Consider the following 23,119-nt stretch of genomic DNA (forward strand, 5'->3'; position numbering starts at 1 on the left):
TACAACCAAAAACACACTTCTTTGGATTGGAGACATTCTTCCCGAGCAAGTCCCGTGCAGCGCTGCCGCCGGATGAAGTGTGTTGATGGGCGGGATCTTGCTCTCACTCTGGTTTACTGATGCGCGGGCGCGCTCTTCCGGGAGAAATGCCCATATAAGGAGTTCCACCATTGTCTACGTCATGAAGAGCCACGATCGAAAAAAACTCAACTTGTACGAACCCGGAAGTAAGATTTTTGGCACAGAAATACTCCATCATACGTCCAAATTGTTTTTTGAAACTTTGTCCATGCTTAGCTTGAGAATCCAACTCTTTAGCAGTGTAAACAACTCTGAATGCATTAAACAGCATTGTACCCCCCCTTTAATGAATTAAAAGGCAACTTAAGTGTACTTAAACAACTAAACTTCCACAACTGTTTCTTAACCCACTTAATTTTACATTTTAAAAAAAGTGCACTTTGTAATAATGCCAAATATCATTATATCTTGATCTTTAAATTTTTGTTAATCTTTAAAGGATTGCACTTATTTTTGATTTGTTCACTAACATACTAAAACACGTGCAAATTTATATTATATGCAGTTAGCTGAACTTTAAAAAAAAAAAAATGTACACTCTCAAAAGCATAGTTCACCCAAAAATGAAAATGTTGTCATTATTTATTTATTTTCTGTTGAGCACAAAAGAAGATATTTTGAAAAATGTGTGTAACAAAACAGTTTTTGGTCCCCATTGACTTTTATAGTATTTTTATCTTCCAAAGTCAATGGCTACCCGCAACTCCTTGATTACCAACATTCTTCAAAATATCTTTTTTTTATCATATCATTTATTTTTTATTTTTTTCAACAGAAGAAAGAAACTCATACAGGTTTGGAGCAACATGACGGAGAGATTTTTGGGTGAACTATCCCTTTAAGTAGAACTGAAGTCTGTATATGTCATTTCATAATTACTATTCTATTAGCTTTGAAATATGGTTAAAGTGGTCTGCTGAATGTACTTTTTTAGAGTTGAAGTACACTACAAGTGAACATTTAATACAATTAAGTAAACTTCTATATAGGAGACCAAGTGCACGTTTTTACTCTTCACAGTGTCTTCTCATAAACAGTATGACATAGATCTACAGTATTTATTTAGCCAAATACCATAAAGGCTGAAGCTGCATTTCTATTGTTTCCTTACATACGCTAAAATGTATAATACTCAGTATTTACATGATGTATGCCTTTTTTATCTGCTACATGTAGTGTTGTTATTCATTTAAATTCATTTTATTTTAATTAATTCTAAAAGCATGTAAGGCATGCAGTCAAACTTCATCCAAAATTGGAGAAAACATCAAAGAGTGAATATTACAATCAGTATTCAGACAATCATACAATCAGATTTACTGTGGTCACAAGTACGATTGCTAGATTGTTCTTTCCCCTCCTAAGGTTTGTGTTCAAATCTGCTGTTACTTGTCCATTTGAGCAGTGATTATATAGGCTTCGTCCCTCTGAAAGCCCTTATACGGTGACCAGAGCTGTTCTCCATCTCCTCTACAGCTTCATAACAATCCCACAGCTCCATGGTTTTATTCAATTAAAGACCCTTCTCCTTTAAACTGGGCATCATGCCGGTAGCTTTATAAGGCTTGGCTATTTTTAAGGATTGTTAATGTGCAACATAATAGATTGAGGAGCCATATTTTGGCCACATTGTTAATGAATTTCAATAGGAAATATCAGTGTGTGCTGTGTACAATATTTACACCATAATGTGTTGTAAAGCTACAGATGACCAGCTGTGTGTTCATGAAGAATGTTCTTTTCTGTGGCAGTGTTGTGAGGTTTGGACATATATTTGTAAGCGTACAATTTTATCTAAATATTTAGTAAGAGAAGAGAAGCCACTGGAGACGGAAACTTTCTGCAAATCAACATGGAAGGTTTCTGAGTCTCAGATATTTAGTACTGTAGTTTATTTTTCATCTCAGTATAATTTTTATGTATTTGAATGGGCTGTCTTTTATTGGTTGCACACTGCCCTCTATTGGTGATTAATAGGAACTATATTGTCCTCTAAAGACTCTTTATGCAGCAAACCAAACAAATAACCATTGTTAAGTGTTTTCAAATAGTGTTTTTTTTTATATGCTTTGAATAAGGTGATTTTAACAAACGCTAAAATTGTAATATTGCCATCTGTTTACTGATGCCCAGAATCCAAGAACTGTCATTCAACAGTATGCACACAAGCTATTTATATGCTATTTAACATCAATGTCAATTTCAGTTCGCACATAAACATAAAGTTTATTTACATGATACATTTTTTTTTTAAATATGCCCCTTTTCTCAGAATTTCCCATCGTCAACCAGTAGTTTTTTGCAATTTGTTCCAGTTATGTGGGATTCGGATGAACAGAGTTTATGGATCATCATAATTGTTGGTTGGAATATGATTTCATGCACTAGAAAAGCAAAATCTCCTATAGATTTAGGAGAGGGGCTGTGACCAAATTTCTGGACCGAATTGAGCTTACTGTTTCCGGATATCTATCACAGCAAATCACCTAAATGCAGTTGATGCCAAACTAACTCAACTAAATCATCAACTTAACAAAAAGTAAAACATAGCTGTATATTTTCATGTTTTTCTCTAACAAAACAATTTGTGAAAATCCATGGAAAAACATACTACCCCACATTTTTGAAATTCACAGAGTACCAGAAAATCATCAGTGTATGTAAAGTTTCGTTCAGCCTTTTTGGTTGTCAAAACAAATAAAACATCCAAATGTGTTATTTTCCGTCTGGCTTGAGCAGCTGTGCGTGTGCGTGTGCGTGTTTGGTGAGCTGTGATGCTCTGAGGAACTAATCTCACAAGTCCTGATTGAAATTGCTCCAGTTTAAATGATGACCTCAGAAGGCATGGCATGACATCTGTAGTTTCCTGATCTTTGGTGATTTATCGAAGAAGTTTATGTTAGGTGAAGGTATTTATCACTGGCAGATGGTCATAACTAGATTTGTTCTTGTAATGCTGCCATTATACTTGGGAATGGCTTGCAATGCAATTCTCCAAATAAACAAGGTCATCTCAGGACTGAATTATTCTTTGTTACTTTTTTTCATGAATCCTACATTAAGACTGAGAAAATATTCACTTTAAAGCTTGCTAGCTTGTATCTTGTATTACGGCATAAATGTTTCAATGTGCTAAATCAAGCAGAGAGACTCTACAATTACTAGGCAATCTTAGTCGAACAATCGCTCTGCTTTATGACTTGACCTTATAGCAGAGTTGATTTGTGATGCCCTCAAAGTTACAGATGGCTGATATTAAATCTTATGTTGAGGTGTCTCTGCTTCTCTTTTTGAGGCTAATGGCTCATAGACCTGCTTTGGCCAGTAGCACTGTTTAGTCATTTGACATGCAGCTGTTGTGATGCGTAAATTAGTGGCACTTGGTCTAAATTAAGATACACTGTCTATGAACCAAGCATGGGCTTATAGTTCTTTTTTCATCTATGTACAGTATTATACATGGTCGAAAAAAAAAATTGTAGTATTGATTTTCATTTTTGGGTGAACTATCCCTTTAAGCTACTACGCTACTTTTACTAAAAGCACTTTTTACATTTAATTTTTTATACATTGAGATGTCTACATACCCTTACTTTTAGGTTAAGTTACCCTTTAATAAATGCATGATTATTATCTATCTTATAGATAGAGGACGGTAGTCCCGCTGCCGTAGCTGGATTGTGTGAGAATGATGAGCTGGTGTCAGTGAATGGAAAGCCTTGCTCAAACCTCAGTCTCTCAGACGCTATTGATCTCATTGAGGCCTCAGCTGACTGTCTACAGCTGCTTGTCAAAAGGTATTCTATTGCTTGGACAAATGTTCCTTGATGCACTCTGGTTGCCTCTTTGCTTTACTTTGTGCAATAGTTTTTTTAGGCAAAAAGGAAATGGCTTTTTCATTTCAAACTAGAAGCATTAAATGCTAATGCAATATTTAAGCCCCACCTCTTCTGTCATTCTAGACCAAATGCAACATATTGTGATGCATGCATTAAATTGTATAGCTATTTGCATTTTTATAGTATAGTTTATGAAATGTCTTGTTTATGCCTATCTTGACCTTTGAAATACCAAACATGTACCAAATCACCCACTGTGTACTCATGAAAACAGAAAAAAAAACAAAAACAGAATCTCTCACCTAGATACATTTAGATTAATTAGACACTAATATGTGATTCACATAAATTGGTACTGAAAACTCCAAAGGTTAACTGAAAACTAAGGTATAGTTTTGTTATTTTTGATAAATGATTTGCTTGATAAAGAAGTCTTGGGGTTTGATTGGATGGATTAACAGCAAATGATGTGATTTTACCATGATCTCCTCCCTGTAGATGCTGTAGTCCACCTCAAGAGAGCTTTGAAATGGTTAGTACCACTTTTCGGATCCCTTCTCCATCCAGGCCTCACGAGCCACAAGGACTATACACCTCTGAGTCCCAGGATGAAGCATATTATGGGGAGACAGACAGTGATGGAGAGTGTCCTGTGGGGACTCGATTGGTCCGGACACAACTTCAAATACCTGCTTCTTGGAATAAAAGTACAGGCATCAATGCCCAGGGTGGTGGAGACACCAGTTTGGATGTAACCCCAGGCTCTGTGGTGGAATTGCAGCTCTCGCTCTCCAAGACCACCCTGGAAGAGCCAGACTGTACTGCATTGGGCAGTGCTTATGGAGTTGTGGGAGACATCCATCATAGAAAGACGGATGAGAGCGTCAACTATACCACCACCGCATTTTCTCCAGGTAACCCCCTCTACATACCCCGACGAGACCGGCAACCCCTCGGTCAGCGGGGTGTGCTGGTTAGCAAACCCCCTGCTTTGACAGGACAGGTGGAGGTGACATTGAAGCAGTTATCTGGAAGCAGTTCAGGAAAGGAGGGGGTAGAGGCCAGTGAACGGTTGGATTCTGGTGGGGAAGAAGGAGGGCACACTGAAGAAGCTCCCACCTCCTCATCTGTGTCCTTTGGACTTCCCTCAGAGGAGTGGGACTCCGAATCGGAGAGGGAGGTCAACGAGCCCAACAAGCACCGGGCAAGGCACTCCAGTAAGTAACATCTAATTGTCAGTGTGTTTATTCTTATAGTGTGATATGGTATCTGTTTACAAGAATAGCAATAATTTCTTAAGTTATAGATATGGCATCAGTGAACTGACTAAGTCAGCTGTGGTTGCTTGCGCTTCTAATTTGCAAAGTTATAGTTTAAAAAAATTCCACACAATTCATGTCCAGTTTGTATGGTTCTTTTTAACCCCTGTTTATTGTCACTTTTTGTGTTACTGTATTATGATCTGTATTGTGTATACTTTTAATGATTTGTGAGCAAAAGCATGAATAAGTGTCAAATGTTTATTTTAGATAGATAGAAAAAAGAACATAGCAATGATTCACCGTAGCAGTAATGGGTGGGGGCTCGCAGGGTGACATGACTGGTAAAGTTAAGAATAAAACATGGGCATACTAATGATGCTTGCAGAAGAGCCATTTGACAGACATCAGCATGTGTGACTCTGGCCTGTTACCCGATCCTTTAAAATTGGCCATCTTAGCAGCACTGAATAGGAAGGAGCACTCATCTATGGCTATCTTCACCTATCTGCCACAAGAATTGTGGCATGTCTTTATTCTCTCTGAGTTTTAGCCAAACCTATTTTGAAAGGACTGACACAGGTGCCTGGTGGGAATATGGGGCTTTACAGTACTTCTTGAATGGAATAGGGTAGAGTGTTTTTTTACAGCTTTTGGAGCTACACATATGGGCTTGTATTAGCACTCTGCCACTAGCAAGCCCACACAGTGCCCCAGGGCTATTTTTACTCCCTCCTTTTTCTCTGCTGTGTCTGCTATTGGTTCAACCTCAGTAACGTGCTCTAGACACATTCATAGCTGTAACTGGCTTATGTTAATGTCTGAATGTTATACATGGATCAGAGATTTAGTTAATTGGTGATGGTGTTGTCAAATCTCTGCTTGGAGAATGACTTATTGGACCATTGGGAGTAATGTGGGTCAGGAGATCCGTGAATTCCATTTAACTCCTGTTAAACCAGGGATTCATCATTTGATCAGCGGACAAGTCATGACTTTGTTGATACACATTATCATGCATTTTTTAATTTTAATTGACATAATCTGAATTGAATATAGTAGATTCCCATGCATATATATAAAAAAAAACAGTTATGTATTTGGTTTAACATTAGTTAAAAATTAGTTAGCTACAGGGTTCTCTGTTAATACTTGTATTTTCCCAGTTCAAGTCCTCTCATATGAAATGACGTATTGGCTGCTCACATAACAGTGCTATTTATATGCTTCATACACAGTTCAGTGAATTAGGCCACCAGGACCAATCATGTGCAATAGCCCTTCTTTATGACCTCACCCACCTCACTCTCTACCCGTAACCTAAACTTCTAATTTTCTCATTCTTAGGGCTCCGGCGCAGTGAGAGCCTTTCAGAGAAGCAGGTGAAGGAGGCCAAGTCCAAATGCAAGCGCATTGCTCTCCTGCTGTCAGCTCCCGCCCCCAACCCTAATAACAAGGGGGTGTTGATGTTTAAGAAGCATAGACAGAGGGCCAAGAAGTATACACTTGTAAGCTACGGTACTGGTGAGGACGAGCCAAATTATAAGGACGACGAAGACGACAAAGAGGAGCACACTGTTGAGTTCACTGTTCTAGCCACAAGTGAAACAGAAACTGATGAGGATTTCTTTACCAATGCCTCAGGTCAGAAAAGCACTGTGAGCTTTGATTGGGATACTGGATTACTTGAGATAGAGCGCAAGCTTGACAAGCAGCAGGATATGGATGCACTACCTGAGACCAAGGGGAAAGGAGCCCTAATGTTTGCCCAGCGCAAACAGCGCATGGATGACATAGTAGAAGAACATGAAGAGATGAGACGTAAGGGGATCCCTGTTGAAGCGGTGCAGGAGACTGAGACACATAAAGCATACCAACACACGGATGAGCACACTTATATGCATGCACAAGAGACCCAGAATTACATGGATGTAAATCTACACCAAAGCATATCGGCACAAAAGCAGCAACAGCAACAACAACAACAACAATATCATCAGTACCAAGAACAGTACTATCAACAACAGCAGCAGCAGCAGTATCAAGACTACCAGCAGCAGCTGCAATACCAGCAACAGCAACATCAGTACCAACAACAGCAAGACTACCAGCAACAAAAAATGTACCAACACATGCAATCATACAATCAGCAACAACACTGCGAACAACAGCAAGTGCAACAGTATTCACATCATATGAATGGCATGTTTGATCAGCAAATGCAGAACGAAATGCAGCCATTAGTCACAAACAGGAGTGCCAAACCATTTTCAATTCAGAATAGAGTGGCTGCTCCATTTTCCTCCCAATCAAGTGCAGATCATCAAGAACAGTCTGGGTATTCATTGGGACAAGGTGAACAGATTGCTTCCCGTGATGAGCGTATATCTGTACCTGCTATCAAGACAGGTATCTTGCAAGATACAAGGAGGAGGAGTGCCAATAAACCTATGTTCACTTTCAAGGAGTCCCCCAAGGTCTCACCTAATCCTGCTCTGTTGAATCTCCTTAACAGGAAAGACAAGAAGGCAGGTTTTGAGTCTTGCCCAGAAGAAGATTATTTAAGCTTAGGAGCAGAAGCCTGCAACTTTCTTCAGTCTCCTAAAATGAAACATAAAATTCCACCACCAGTTGCTCCTAAACCTCACCTTAACACTGCTTCTCCCCCATGGTCTACTCAACAAGAAACTATTGACCAACCCAGTGTCCCAGCACCTGCAGAAGCTCCTGTCACAGAGGCTGATGCTGCTCCTGCCCCTAAAATGGGGGCCCCAACGTTGTCTGAACAAGAGCCTACATTGGCCCCTGAATCCCATGATGTTCCACACTGTCCTGAACCATTTCCTCCAGATAATGCCTGGAAACATCCAGAATCTCAAATGGAGCTAAACCAGCAACCAGAAACCTGGAATGAGAAACAACCCCAGCTGCAAATGAATTCTGCTCTTCCTGTCGCCCCACCTGTTACACAGTCAGATCCATCTGTTAGATCATGGGATCCAGCTCCAACTCAAGGTCATCAGCAGATTCCAGTAAGTACTTGGGGTCCAAATGAGGTCCAATTGCAAGTCCCATCTCAAAACCAGTCTCTAACACAGCCACAGTGGATGACACAGTCTCAAGGTCCTCCAGAAGTACAATTGCAAGTGCCTTCTAAAACACAATCCCAGCCTTGGGTAACACAGCCTCAAGCTTCACCCCCACCCAAACATCCACCACAGCCTCAGCCCCAAATCAATTCTTGGGCACCAAGTCCAAATCAGTCAACCCCACAAGCTCCATGGTCTCAGCCACATGAGCCGACACAACCATCTATCAGTGTTTGGCAACAAGATCAAAATCAAGCTCAGGAACATCCAGCTTGGACCCAAAAACAACAGTTCCAACAATCACAGGCAATGCAACATTGGATATCACCCCCTCAGCAACAGCCACAGCCTTCTTGTGCTCAACCTCAGAGGCAGTCACAGCCCCTGGTTTCTCAGGCCAAACAGCAAGAACCAATACAGCCATCTGCAAATGCATGGACTCAGCCACAGAGTCCAATTCAAGCACAGCCTCCATGGGCTCAGCAGACTCAACCAACACCTCAGCCCACAACACCAGTACAGCAACCCATGAATCCTTGGCCACCAATGCCAGCCCAGTCCCAACCACATCCACAGTGGGGACAAGAACCTGTTTCTCAACAACATCCTCAACAAGTAATGAAATCTTTTACACCTGTACAGAATCAAATTCAGCCTCCCTGGGCTCAGCCACTCCCACCAACTCCCGCCACTCCATTGGTACATAAACCTCAACAGCAGGCATCACAGCCACCTGTGAGCCAGTGGGCACCACCACAATCTCAGTCTCAACCAGCTGTAAATGCTTGGGCATCCCAACACCAGCAAAGTTCAGTTGGCAGCATTGCCCAAAATGAAACCCAGAAATTGCCTCCCCAAACAAACAAGCCATGGCGTCCAACGCAGACTTCTCAGCCTACTCCTCCACGACGAATGAATTCATATAACACTGGGACAAAGGCACCATCTCCTGTTCCAACAAGTAGTACTATGTCACCCTCTGGTTTTGGTTCAGCATTTGAGATGCCAGCCTTGAGAGGGAAAGGAGCTGAACTGTTCGCCAAGAGGCAATCCAGAATGGAGAAGTACATTGTGGATTCTACCACAGTGCAGTCGAATAAGGCAAGACCATCTTCACCTTCTCCTTCTTTGCCACATTCCTGGAAATATTCACCCAATTGCAGGGCTCCCCCACCATTGGCATATAATCCAATTCATTCACCATCATATCCACCAGGTGCTATCAAGCAGCCTCCCCCCTCTAGCCCTTCAACAGCAAACAAGAACAAAAACAAAGACAAGCAAAAACCTGCCCCAAAACCTCTTCATGTTCTTGATGTCATGAAGCATCAGCCCTATCAGCTGAATTCCTCCCTTTTTACCTATGGCCCAGCAGCAGAGAAACTTGCTGCAGAAAAGGAGTCAGCTGAAAAGCTTGCTGCTCAAAAAGCAGCTGAAGCTCAGGCTCAAGCTCAAGCTCAGGCCCAGGCCCAAATTCAAGCCCAAGCACTAGGTCCTCCAAATCAAAACCAGCAAATGGCATATAACCAAGGTCCTCCCCCTTATGGTTTTATGCCACAACAGGCCCAGCAACCCTACGGGATGGCTGGTCAGTCACCTATGCATGATGGCCTTTACCACCAAGCACCTCCTAATACATATCAGCCTGATCTTAATAATTATCAACCACATCCTCAACAGGTCCCATATCAACAAGAATATAACCCCCAACAAGCTTACCAACAACCTCCTTTAAATCCCTACCAACAAGCACCAAGCCCTCCGTACCAACAGCCCTCCCCACCCTCCTATCAGACAGGTCCTAATCCAGTATATCAAGCTGGACCTGCACTGGCCTACCAACCAGCCCCTAGTTCTTATGTTGTGCCATCTTACCCAGTAGCAGCAAGGGCTGACTCTGCCTCAGGAGGCAGTATTATTGCTGCTCCAAAGCCCAAATTTTCAGCCAAGAAGAGTGCTGCCCAGGTGTGGAAGCCAAGCACTCCTGAAAAATAGTTACGTTATAGTGCTTTTTTTCCAGTGTTGTTACCTTAGGACAACTAAGCTATGATGCAGATACTTTATGTAGAGCAGAAACATACTTCCAAACAGAAATACTGTGTTACAACAGACTTTTAAAATCTGCCAGAACAGAAAAGAAGAGGGCATAGACATTTCAGAATTATATCACATGGGTTTTTTTTTACAGAAGAATTCTCTGCCAAGTCCTTTAAACAAATATTTTTTTTAAAGGCATGGCCTGCTACAGGTAAGACAAGCTTGTACTTAGCTTAGACATAATTTTGGTCAACGGGAATCAGTGTTGATTGAGTTCGAGAAGCGAAACGAATGCTTAATAATGAGGGGAATATTTTGACAGGTGAAAAAGTGACAGAGAGGCATAATGGTCTGTTATGAGGGCTACTGAGTAACTTGATTTGCAATAGTACTTAAGGATATAATCCTTAAAACCAAACCAACGATATATAATCATATTTAAAATGTATAAAAGCTTAATGTGACTTCCAAAGGGCTTATGAAGTATCACATTTCATACAAGCAAGTATATGATAATACAATTCAGTGGACAGACAGAAATAAATATATGAACAGTCCAAGTTGGAATATGCAAGTAAACAGTGTATTAACAATTTCTGGCAGAGCCAATGGTGCAAGGAGATACTGTATAACACAGAGATAGAGTGTATTACGGTGGCTATTTTATGTAGTGAAGTTCAATCATCTCTCACTTTCTGAGGAAAAAAAAACATGGCTATATTTCTAAATTGTAATGAATGTTTCAGACTTTCTTCATAACAGAAGAAATGAATGTACTCAGTATGTGAGTTTTTTTTTTTTTTCAAGTAGGTTGAATAGTGTCAATATTTTAATGTTTTACGTTTTATGAAAATACGTAGATTTTGTGTAATTTCTTGTTTATTTTTTGAGGGAGAAATTAATGTTCAGGGTTTTTTTTTTTTCAGTTCTACTAGAAAGAACATCAAATATAGGAAGTCAACAAGTTAATTTTTAGTCTTCTGTTCTTTTTTGCTGTCTTTTGTTCATTTCTTTGTGTGATGTTTTCTTCATAGTACACTATTTGTAAAATGTACCACAGTGCCATTAAAGTTACTGTCTTCAGTTTTGTTTGTTTGCTTTTGCATGTACTTCACTCGCTTCCATCTTTACAATCATTTACAAGCATTTTTTCTTTGCACCTCTCACTATTCTCTGCTTTCATATTCCTTTTGAAAATCCTATTCCTTATCTTTTAGTAGTAGATTCCTTGTCAGTTAAATAAATTAAGTAAAATAACAACTATCATTATTCATAAATAGATACAGTCAGCAAATACGGTTAGTATTTACAGTAAATACAGTTACTTATAAGTAAATGCAGTTATCTGTGATTTAAAAAAAAAATTTTTACAATTGCCCTCAGTCTCTCCTAATAAAAAGCATTTAACACCAGATCATTTTAGATTGCATGAATCCATATATTTTTGTAGGTGCATATGAAATTATATTTTCTGTTATTATTTACATTCTATTCGGTCCTACTTTCAAAAATCTTATATGCATGAGAGTAATTATTGTCTGCATGGAAAATATATATCTTTTGTAAGCCTAAAATAAGAATGCCTAAAGGTAAGCTGGAGTATGAGTATTGTTCTAAATTTGGGCCTGTGCTGCATCATACTATTCAGGAGCTAATAAGACATACTTCATAATTGGGGAAAAGTGGAAATGATATGAATGAATGCCCTGCAAGGCCTGCTTCAGGAGCTATATTTGGAGAAATGTGATCTCTGGTCCCATGATTTGAAATGCGGGAGAGGAGAGCACTTCGCTTTACAGCACCTGTCACTTTTATATCACTTTAGACTGATTCATATATGTTCTTTTTTATAAAACATCAGCGACAAAATGAAAAATATGTAACATCTGCATGACACTCATATTTGTCAATACTAAATCATTACTGGTATTAAAAATTTAAATAATGAAACTATTATTTATTTAACATATTAGCAATACTGGCTTCTTAAAACGATACATACAATTTTTATTGTACAAAATAAATACATTTATCCGTTTTTAAATACATATAATACATATTTTAGTCTGTCAACTTGATTTTTTTTCCAACTTACTACTACAAACATACTACAAAATCACTAAAATTATTGTTATCAATAGAGTATTCCATATTTTTTTAGCTCATAACGTCACATTGTTTGTTTTTGCGAAAAAGCAAAAGATCCTAGATAGTTATTCAAAATGCTAATATTACTCCTCCTGCAAATTCTGACTCATCAAATGAATTGTAGTAGTAAGTGCCCTGCAAGTTCATATCATAACCAGATGGTGGCAGCACAACCCTTCTTGTTTAGTGCCACTCGGTTCATTCTTTGTGGAACCCTGGTGGAAAATAGTCTTTGTACACTTGCACACATATCAGTGATCCTTTCTATCTCTGATAAAAGTTTTGCAGCAATGATTGTTTATCGCCAATGTTTCAAATGAATGCGTTTGCTCATTTCAGGCACTTAGGAGTTCATCCTTGTCACCACCGGTCAGACTTTCAGCAGAGGTTTTCAACCCCAGGTCGGTTTCATCTTCTCCATCACCCAGACCTGCATCCCAAATCACTTCCGTTCGGCCACCTGTGGGGCAGACCGCCCGGAAAGACAGGGGTCACAAGCCGCCCACCCCTTGGGAAGCTGCCTCACACCACCCACTGGGGCTCGTGGATGAAGCCTTTACATTTCTGGACATTCAGCAGTCTATTGCCTCCAACCTGCGCTATGCCGCTCAGAGTAAGCTCTTACCCGAGCCTCCAGCCGAGTGGAAGGCAAAGGTTGCGTATGAATCGCCCAAAAACCAAAAAGACAGTTTAAGTCAATCATCTTTGACTTTTCTGTCCCCAACCAAGAGCACAGCATCAGCACCAGCTGGTCCCGTCCCATACGGGTCACCCTTTAGACAGTGTCAACCCCAAAGGTCAATGACGGAGGCTAATCTCAGGCCTTCACAGGGTGATCCGAAGGAAATGGGGCTTCATAGACTGAGATTCTATAAAGCCAAAGATAGCAGTACTTGGAGACGCTGAAGGAGAGCCGGGAAACCCTTTATATGTAAGTGAAAGTGAAATCAAATGGGAATGAATTTTTCTGGAAAGTGAGTAAAGTAAAATTATTATGGCTAGTACTGAACATAAAAGAAACATAAAGACAAGTTGAAAGTGGGTTAATGAAGATCATTTTATCTATGTTCGGTATACAGAGTGTTACAGCTTGATTTTGAAACTCACACTTACAGCAATCACTAATTTTGATCAGTGAATATGCATCCCCTTGTGAAAAAGAAGTACACTTTAGCATACTTATAAAAAGTTACGGATAAAAAATATACTTGAAATTTAGGGCAGTCCAATTGATAATATATATATATATATATATATATATATGTATGTGTGTGTGTGTGTGTGTGTGTGTGTGTGTGTGTGAATATTTCTTAAATATATACATGTACGTGTGTATTTATATATACATATAAATATACACAGCACACACACATACACTATGTAAACACCAACTTTTATTTTGGATGCGATTAATCGATTTGACAGCCTTATTTCAAATCTATACTTAAGTGTGCACTGAATCTAATGTTTTTGGACACTTAACTGTCTGATAATTGCAATTAAATGAATATGTAATTAAAATGCAGTTAGCTTTTTTGACCCAAGTAAGTAGGACGTTCTTAAAAGTGTACTTAAGTGTGTTAAGAAACAAAGTCATGAACATACACTATTTTAAAGTACGCTTAAGTGGCCTTTTATTTCACTAATATTATATTATCTGCACATTCAATACAATTAAGTGCACTTCTTTTTCACAAGGGTCATGCATTTAGTTTTGAAGTGTTGCACTAATGAGTGACTGTGCATGATACTAAATACATGCTAAAGAAATAACAGAACATTATAGATCTTCATAGGATTTAATGTAAACGCTAGCGTGAGAGCGTATTTAATTGCAAATTAACTGCAAATCTTAAATTACTGCATTAAAATAATTCAATAATGAGGATTGTTTCGATTGTAGTGATGACAACTAGAATCAGTATCAGTTGTTTGTTCTAAAATTAGAGAGAGAGAGGAAAAAAACTAATTTTGTTTGTGTGCTACAAAGCTATTAAGCAGAAACTGTTGAATCAGTAACAGCCGTACTTGTTACATAAGCTTCACTTTAAAAGATTCAATCATTCTTTAGTGACCCGGCCTGACCCTTCACCACACGCCCTGCTGCACCAGATTCACTTCAACAAATTCAATCTCCGTTTTGCTCTTAAATTCATAAATGCATAAATAACTGAACATTCCTTGCAAGCTGTGAATGCTGTCACTTTTTTTGTCTTTGAGGTTTCATATGTGACAATGCATTCTCTCTTTCCAATTAAAAATTATGTTATTTCTACTATATCAGAGTTGTTCATACTTCTATTTCTTTATTCCATTACTGAAGTTTTCTATGAGAAGGTTATCAGTTTGACGTGTTTGATTTATAAATTGTTGATCAACATACAAAAAGATTTGTTGAACTGTCAAGTGCATCAGAGAGGTGTTCAGTATTAAGTGCATGACTTGTCTGATTTATACTCTCTACAGCTCTGTATGTGGCTGACATAAAACCGTGCTTTGCACTTGTATTAAAGTAACATGTTAAAAAGCTCTCTGCTGTAGTTGTTGTTTCTGGAGTAAAAAACTCGAGCACGCATATTTTGTGAGAAATCAAGCCTGAGGGAGAGTCATTTTCAGCCCAGCCGTCTGTAACAAGTTGCTGTCTTGTTATATAATGGTTTGCGAGGCTTGGCTCGACTCCTGAGCTCGTACAACTGAACTATGTGGCAGCTGACATTGAAGACTGAACCCTGTTCAAAATAGGCTTCTGCAATGAATCTGCCTTTTGGGATATATATGCAGGAGGATATTATAGTGTCAGTTAAATTGCATTACAGTCTTATATAAATATGTATGAGTCCATATAATAATATACATAAATTAGGAATATATTTTATTATTTATAGTAGTAGGCCTATACTATAAAACCACGGATATGCTTGTAAAAGTCCAAAGATACCAGTGATCACACTGTAAAATGATTTCCTCACATCTTCGGTGTAATGATTGATTAAGACACATCACATGACACATTACTGGTAGTGACATTTCTATTTGTGCTTTATGGGAAGGATGAAGGAAATGAGGGTGTTAGAATCCTGGACAAAACCATCTAACTTCATATACACGATGCAATTAGTCATCTGTCACATCAAGCAATATTTCTGCATATAGTGCCTCAGTTTTGATTAGTAGATTACAAATGACTATGCAAATCATATTACACTCATTCACAGTAACTAGGCCATTGACCATGTTAACCAAACCTTAGTTGACCGAATTGAACCCTAAGAATGAATGAACTGTACAAACACAGTGAAGTCATAACCAGAGCAGACACCTGCTGTCTCCGTCACACTCAAAAGTGTCAACGTATGTCTGTTTGTGTGTGCGATCAGTGCTATTTATAACTGCATGCTAGTGAAAGCCGACAGACTAATAGCTGGCCATTGCTCTGACAGCCCTCCGTTTGGCCAGAGCCCCCCAATCCTGCTCAGAGAGAAAACCAGCACAGATCCAGACTGACCCCTCGACACAACCTGACACGGCGCAGGTAAGAGCCCTGCCTCAGCCGCTCATGCAGCAGGGACGCACGCGTGTACAGTTTGTTAAAAGTCCTGTCAAGCTTTCTGACTGCCATCATCAATTGTCAACTCTCACTAACTGATTTATGCTGGTCATATATGATATTTGCACACTATTGGATTCACATACTGATGTCATTTGTGTATTTGTGAAATCTGTTGTGAGAATTAACTGAAATGCATTAAACTAAATACTGAGGATGAAGTTTACACAATACACCCTACCTAACTATTTTTGGTAACATTTATTTATTTATTTGTTTGTTTGTTTGTTTGTTTGTATGTTTGTTTGTTTGTTTGTATGTTTGTTTGTTTGTTTGTATGTTTTGCCTATAAAATATTCTTGTGAAAAGAAGTACACTTTATTATACTTTGAAAAAAAAAGTAATACTTATTATGGAAACACTTTAAAAGAATAAACTTAAGTGCCAACTGAATGTAATGTTTTTGGATACTTAACTGCATGTCAATTACAATCAAATGAAAATGTATTATAGTTTAAATGAATATTAAATGCAATTAGCTGAACTTTAATTAGAGTGATTTTTGACTCACTAAGTACATATTTATATGTAATTTCATAATTGCTTCTATTGTATTTGAAATATGGTTAAAGTGCTGAATTGACTGATAATCATTTATGGCAAACTAAAATATATTTTAATGCCATTTCTATTGAAACTTGTATGTCGTGTATTTAAATATATTTGTAATTACCCATTTGTAATGATTAAGTTGCAATTTAGTACATTTAAATATATTACATTTTACTACCTATATTAACTACAGTAAAAATTATAATCAAGTACTTTACATGTGCTTTAGTATGTTCGTTAACACATTAAAATAAGTGTACTTCTTTAAAGCACGACAAAAGATTATTAAAACTACTAGTAGTATTCTTTGAAGTACCATGTAAATACCATGGTACTGTACATGCATATGGTAAAATAAACTTTTTGTTAATTATCATCTTTGCAGTTGGTGGGTATCAGTGATGTTTTAGCATTATTTCTATATTACTATTATAGTATTTATGAATATTTTAATCAGCTTTTTATAATTTGATGTATTTTATATACTTCTATTTAGTATTTTCTTTATTTAATTTTTAATTGTAGTCATTTTAACTACCGTTACAATTTCTAATTTCAATGATTATGTCAGGGTTTCAGTATACTTTTAGTTTTAGTATCTATAAAAACACTGGTGGGTATTCTGCCCTGTTAGACAGCTTTCCATTAGAGATTACAGACTTCAGTCACAGCATGTAAGAGCACAGAAATGGATGTAGACACAGATTACCACCTTCCCATTTCGTGTGGTGTGACATCACACCCTTCAGCAGCGTCCTGCCCAGCCGGGTCTATATCTACCGTATCGAATCACAGTCCCCCGCACTTCACGGGAGCGCTGCCTTTGCTGGGCTGTGTTTAATTGCTGGGGGTTAGTTAAAGGGATGTGCTAGTGTCAGCTTTTCAGCAGGTGTAATAAATATCATATAGTCGGCTGGACTATGAATGTGATTATGCGTTTGGTCTGTTGTGTAGTGTCTGAAAATGTGTGAGATTGTAAGGGCCAAACTGTAGGAGACTCACATTCCCTAACTTTGTTTTTAACAGACAGCATGTCTCAGCATACTCTGATGTCAACACAGGAGAGGAAAATGCAGGCGGCTGCTATATGTAGAGAGATCCATGCCACTGATGGTACGAGCAATGATTCATTACCAATCTTTCATTATATATATCAATAAAGTCTTTTTTAACATTGAAAATAATATTTCAGGTTTTCTAAATTTTACATTTAATTCAGTGTTACTTGCCATTTCATTATAACTGAATTGTTTCTACACCAAATTTAATTTCACTGCAGTTGTGCTGCTTAATAAGTCTGGGGAAACCAATTATTTTTTTGAACGCAGAAAGTACAAAAGAACTGCATTTATTTCACAAAAAATAAATAAAAATTTATTAGAACATAAATTTAATGCATCCTTTATTAATAAAAGTATTAATTTCTTATTTAAAAATTTAAAAATAATAATTTGAACTAACCATCTTACTTTTAAGTAGCTCTCCCAATTAATATAAACCTACTGTGAACCCAAACATGCTAGGCTAATTATTGTATATTTAACTATTAACACGTTAAAACATTGTTGAGGTTTGTGTATTCGCATTACTAGTGATTAGATTAACCACACCCCGGACAGCTAAAAATACTAATCCGTAGAAATGTATTACTACCGAGAGCAACTAATCTTTTTGTAGTTGTCTGTTTGAAATTCTATTTCGGGGAGGGGATAACTGATTGGCTGGCGGCTGACTGCAAGATGATGCTTGACAGCAGAACATACCAGCAGGATACATTTTCATCCTTTGATACGCCTGATAGAGCTCCCCGAGTGACCCGCATTACGGCCGTCAGTAATAACTCAATTTGGGCCTAAATACAGCTGACATAGGCTACAAATAAATTGAATTGTTCTGGCAATGATCAAGAACACAGTGTAGAGAGTATGGCTGTAACAACTGAATACTTAAAGTTTACTTCAAGTTTTTAACATTGTTTACATGTCTGTCTGTCTGGTATTTTTATATATTTAGCGGTCTTCGGTCACTTTTGACCGAAGAATTTTACATTTTGAATATTTAAAAATCGTTATTAATAAAAGTATTAATTTCTTATTTAAAAATTTAAAAATAATAATTTGAACTAACCATCTTACTTTTAAGTAGCTCTCCCAATTAATATAAACCTTGTAATATAAACCTACTGTGAACCCAAACATGCTAGGCTAATTATTGTATATTTAACTATTAACACAAGTTAAAACATTGTTGAGGTTTGTGTATTCGCATTACTAGTGATTAGATTAACCACACCCCGGACAGCTAAAAATACTAATCCGTAGAAAAAGCTAAGAAAAAAAATTGTCACACTCATGGTCTTCAGTCAAAAATGACCATAGGAAATGAATGGGAAATGGCAAAAAAATTTTGAAAATACAGAAAAATTTTGTGAGTACAATCTACAAATCCCGCACGATGCAGAAAAAAATTGCACAGCAATGAAAGGGTGAAACTCTAAAGCAGGGGTGCCCAACCCTGCTCCTGGCGATCGACTATAGATAGATAGATAGATAGATAGATAGAATTTGGGGGGCCTAGGGCGTCAAATTGGCTAGAAACGGCCCTGCTTGTACACACACACACACACACACACCTATGAACTATGTCAAATAAAATCAATAATTCAACTACAATTTAGTAAAAAAGTAGACAGCAAGGAAGGGGTTACACTCTAAAACATCAAGAGTGCAAAACAGACACATCCACTCACACACACACACAATTATATACACTCAAATGAATTGGTATGGCTATAACCATATAGCCAAAATTAGTCAGAAAACTGAAATAAGAGGTTAAAATCAGATCAGGCCCAGAAGGATTAAGCTCTGATAAAGCATTCCTGTTTATTTGTGTTACATTCTTTTTTAACTTGGATGTTATATCCATGAAATTACATGTTTTTCTTTCTTTGCTCTCACCAGGAGATGCTAATCTGCCTTCAAAAAAAAAAGATTTTAAAGGCCTAGTCTCTATTTTAATCAGAGTTGATTGAAAAATATTTTTTAAAAATTAAAAAAAATAATTTTGCACTGTTTTAAATGGGAAAATTGATAATTATAGCATAAATATTAATTATTACCATAAAATTCTCTCAAAACACAAAATAAAAAATACAAAATATTATTGAACAAAAATATATTAGATTGATTTTACTGAAGAAGAAAAATAAGTTACATTTCAGGTGTCCGGTCACTTTTCACTGCGAAGACCATGAGTGTGACTCCCAAATGAGGAGCGCACAAGGGTTAAAGACAAATCATGTGCTAATTCATCAATCAAAACCATTGCTGAGCATTTTCTCCTTAAAACTGCAATGTACAAAGAGACTCTAAAAAAGGTGGTTTGAAACAGCCCCCGTTTCCTACGTCACAAATGTTTAACCAATCCCATGATGAAAATGTTCTGGAAAGTGATTTTGCGCCTCTCTGTGATGGTACCACGAGGCATCACTCACTTACAGATCTCAGGCTTCCAGAGGGGATGTAGATTCGTAAGAGTGAGTGGAAGTAGAAGGGCGCTGAGCCCGTGGTTGTTCTATACACATCCTGAATCATTTGTAGAGGTTTGATTGCACATGATGTAAGTCCAGCCAGAAGAGGATTGCAGTAGACCAGCCTAGACATGACAAAGGCCTGGACAAGAAGTTGTGCATCAAGCTCCTTTAGGAAGTTTAGTTGTTCACTGACGAGTTGCGCAAAACCACGTTCATATTCGCGCGATTTTTTGCGCAGCTGTCAGTGAACAACGGCTCTGTGTAGTTAATGCTGCTCAATGTGAAAGCCCGCAGGTGATGGAATATACAGTAAATAAATCAATAAATCCACTGCTCTCATCTTCTCTGAAGCTGGGACTCTAAATAGTGTTCTGTGCTCGTCTGTGCAGCTAAAGACAGAACAGTTAGCATGTTTTGCTCAAATTTTCATCATGGAATTGGGACTGCTACACCGTTGTCGCTTACGAAATCAAATGACGGCGCCGTGGCTGTAAACTTACAGATTAAGGGGCGGTAATATTATAATGAGATCCCTTTGCCACGTCACCAAGGGAGCGAAATCAGACGCGCTCGTTTTCTCAGACGCTTGCAGAAAAAGGCTTCCCAAAACAAAGTTACTGGGTTAATCTTTTTCACGTTTCCTTGGTTGGTAGATGCACCGGGGACCTGATTATAGCACTTAAAACCTGGAAAAGTCAGATTTTCATGATATGTCACCTTTAAACTTACTCTTTACTCTTTTCCACAGAACCAGAGATGGATCTAGGGAGGAAAGTTAGCGCACCGAAGGAGATCATGTTGGAGGAACTTTCCTTAGCATCAAACAGGGGCTCCCGTCTGTTCAAGATGCGTCAGATGCGCTCAGAGAAATACACCTTTGAAAGTATTCAGAATGAAGCCAACACACAACACAATGTGAGTGTCATTTGTTACACATGTGTGTGGTTCATATACAATCCAGATAACCACAAATGCTCCATGGAGTGATCATTCCATTTTTTCTTTTCTCAGATTGATGCCATTTCTCTGGGCCCAAGTACTAAAACGACAAACATTTTAAACAATGAACGCTGTCTTGGAGATGACCAGGTACCAAATATACTCAACCCTGAGACTATTGCCCCAGGTTAGTCCACAGCAATTTCTTGATACTATCATGTTTTTAGGGGTCCAAGCACTGCATTTGTACTGTTTTGCCAATTGTCATTTTTCTGCCCTAAAATGTCTGGGTGTCAGAGACCGTATAGAGATCTCAAACCTGGTGGGATGGTTTCAAATCCCCACATGGGACACTAGATCAAGACCCTGATGAAGGTTATCAAAATACTTTTGAGGAAGATATAAGGGCAATGGTCTGCCTTAGACCATTTTGACTCTGACCTGTATTTGCTCAATACAAAGCCCAAACTTAACAAAACTTAGTACACATAGACCATTTTTTCTTTTCTCAGATTGATGCCATTTCTCTGGGCCCAAGTCCTAAAACGACAAACATTTTAAATAATGAACGCTGTCTTGGAGATGACCAGGTACCAAATACACTCAACCCTGAGACTATTGCCCCAGGTTAGTCCACAGCAATTTCTTGATACTATCATGTTTTTAGGGGTCCAAGCACTGCATTTGTACTGTTTTGCCAATTGTCATTTTTCTGCCCTAAAATGTCTGGGTGTCAGAGACCGTATAGAGATCTCAAACCTGGTGGGATGGTTTCAAATCCCCACATGGGACACTAGATCAAGACCCTGATGAAGGTTATCAAAATACTTTTGAGGAAGATATAAGGGCAATGGTCTGCCTTAGACCATTTTGACTCTGACCTGTATTTGCTCAATACAAAGCCCAAACTTAACAAAACTTAGTACACATAGACCACAGGACATTCTGAGGATGAAAATGCTTCTTTTTAAAAAAATATAATATTAATAATAATTGTTATTATTATTACAGTTTATAGGTGATGTTAAAAGTAAATATTTAGTAATCATAATAAAGGGTTTTAATAAACTGTAAACATTATTATAGAATAAATTGCACTAAAATTGTTTCACATTTAATGTCAAGTGACAAGAATTTTGTTGTAACAATTGATTTTTTTTTTTTTTTTTTAGGAGAGAAAAAAGGTGTTAAACTCAAGAGAAATACTAAAAAAAAATAAAACCAGCAATATGTTACAGCTGATTATTTGTTACGTAACAACCAATTTTCAAAACCAAGCAACAAGCAAGTTTCAAAACTCAGATAATTAGACAAAACTACTCATATGTAGTACTAAAAGTATATGGTGTTCAGTTGTTAAAAAGTGTGTATGGTGTTCAAAACATAACAGAAAATAAAAATCTGGTGGGCGACAAATTTCATCCCAAATTCCACCTTTTTATTATTTTCTAACTTCTTCTCCCCTGTGGACCATTCATGGGTTTTATTTGAAATATTAATACACTGTTTGTTTGTTTGTTTGTTTGTTTGTTTTATATGCATTATTTCAATTAAGAAATTATATATAGCATTTACAATTTTTGGGTTTGTGCTACCTGCTGTAAACTACATATTCTACATCTTGAGCATGTAATTCCTGTGTGAACGGTGGCCGTAGTGCCCAAACAGGAAGTGTGTTAAGTGTTTCCTGTCTCATTTAAGTGATGGCACAGAGCAGCAGCTGACCACGATAACATCTTAAGCAGATCCTATCCTTATAACTCCCATGGCCTCATCTAGCCTTGGGGCTCAGCCACCCTTCCTTATCATCGGTGGATGAACACATATTTACAGTGTGTCCTGCTATTTTAGTGACTTTGAGACCTCATTTGGATGGGGAGGGGAAGATACAAAACCAGCAGTTGAGTTTTTGATAGTAAATAAACAAGATTAAAATCAGATGAAGTCCCACTGTGTGAGAGATGGAAGCCACTGGTATCACGCTATGCAGTTTTATTTTATTTTATTTTATTTTATTTTATTTTATTTTATTT

General features: G+C 37.9%; 2 protein-coding genes across 5 annotated transcripts in view; both read left to right on the forward strand.

Moving 5' to 3' along the window:
* LOC107659124 (synaptopodin-2-like) overlaps window positions 1-11,006 on the forward strand; it is a 26,683-nt gene extending 15,677 nt beyond the window's left edge. The window contains exons 2-4 of one of the 2 annotated variants that reach the window (XM_016447953.1): window positions 3,727-3,878; window positions 4,419-5,137; window positions 6,527-11,006. In XM_016447953.1, coding sequence (XP_016303439.1) covers window positions 3,727-3,878; window positions 4,419-5,137; window positions 6,527-10,263 — 4,608 coding nt within the window. In that variant the 3' untranslated portion in view covers window positions 10,264-11,006. The remainder of the gene's footprint in view (window positions 1-3,726; window positions 3,879-4,418; window positions 5,138-6,526) is intronic. The other variant, XM_016447954.1, reaches the window with a different exon arrangement.
* A 4,883-nt stretch (window positions 11,007-15,889) lies between these two features.
* The window catches only part of LOC107659125 (myozenin-2-like), an 11,404-nt gene continuing 4,174 nt past the window's right edge, over window positions 15,890-23,119 (forward strand). The window contains exons 1-4 of one of the 3 annotated variants that reach the window (XM_016447955.1): window positions 15,890-15,985; window positions 17,639-17,725; window positions 20,896-21,062; window positions 21,159-21,273. In XM_016447955.1, coding sequence (XP_016303441.1) covers window positions 17,644-17,725; window positions 20,896-21,062; window positions 21,159-21,273 — 364 coding nt within the window. In that variant the 5' untranslated portion in view covers window positions 15,890-15,985; window positions 17,639-17,643. Of the gene's footprint in view, window positions 15,986-17,638; window positions 17,726-20,895; window positions 21,063-21,158; window positions 21,274-21,598; window positions 21,714-23,119 lie in introns of all 3 variants that reach the window. The other 2 variants (XM_016447957.1, XM_016447956.1) reach the window with 2 other exon arrangements.

The sequence above is a fragment of the Sinocyclocheilus anshuiensis genome, unplaced genomic scaffold (assembly GCF_001515605.1).
Source record: "Sinocyclocheilus anshuiensis isolate Anshui unplaced genomic scaffold, SAMN03320099.WGS_v1.1 scaffold87, whole genome shotgun sequence".
Taxonomy (NCBI): Eukaryota; Metazoa; Chordata; class Actinopteri; order Cypriniformes; family Cyprinidae; genus Sinocyclocheilus; species Sinocyclocheilus anshuiensis.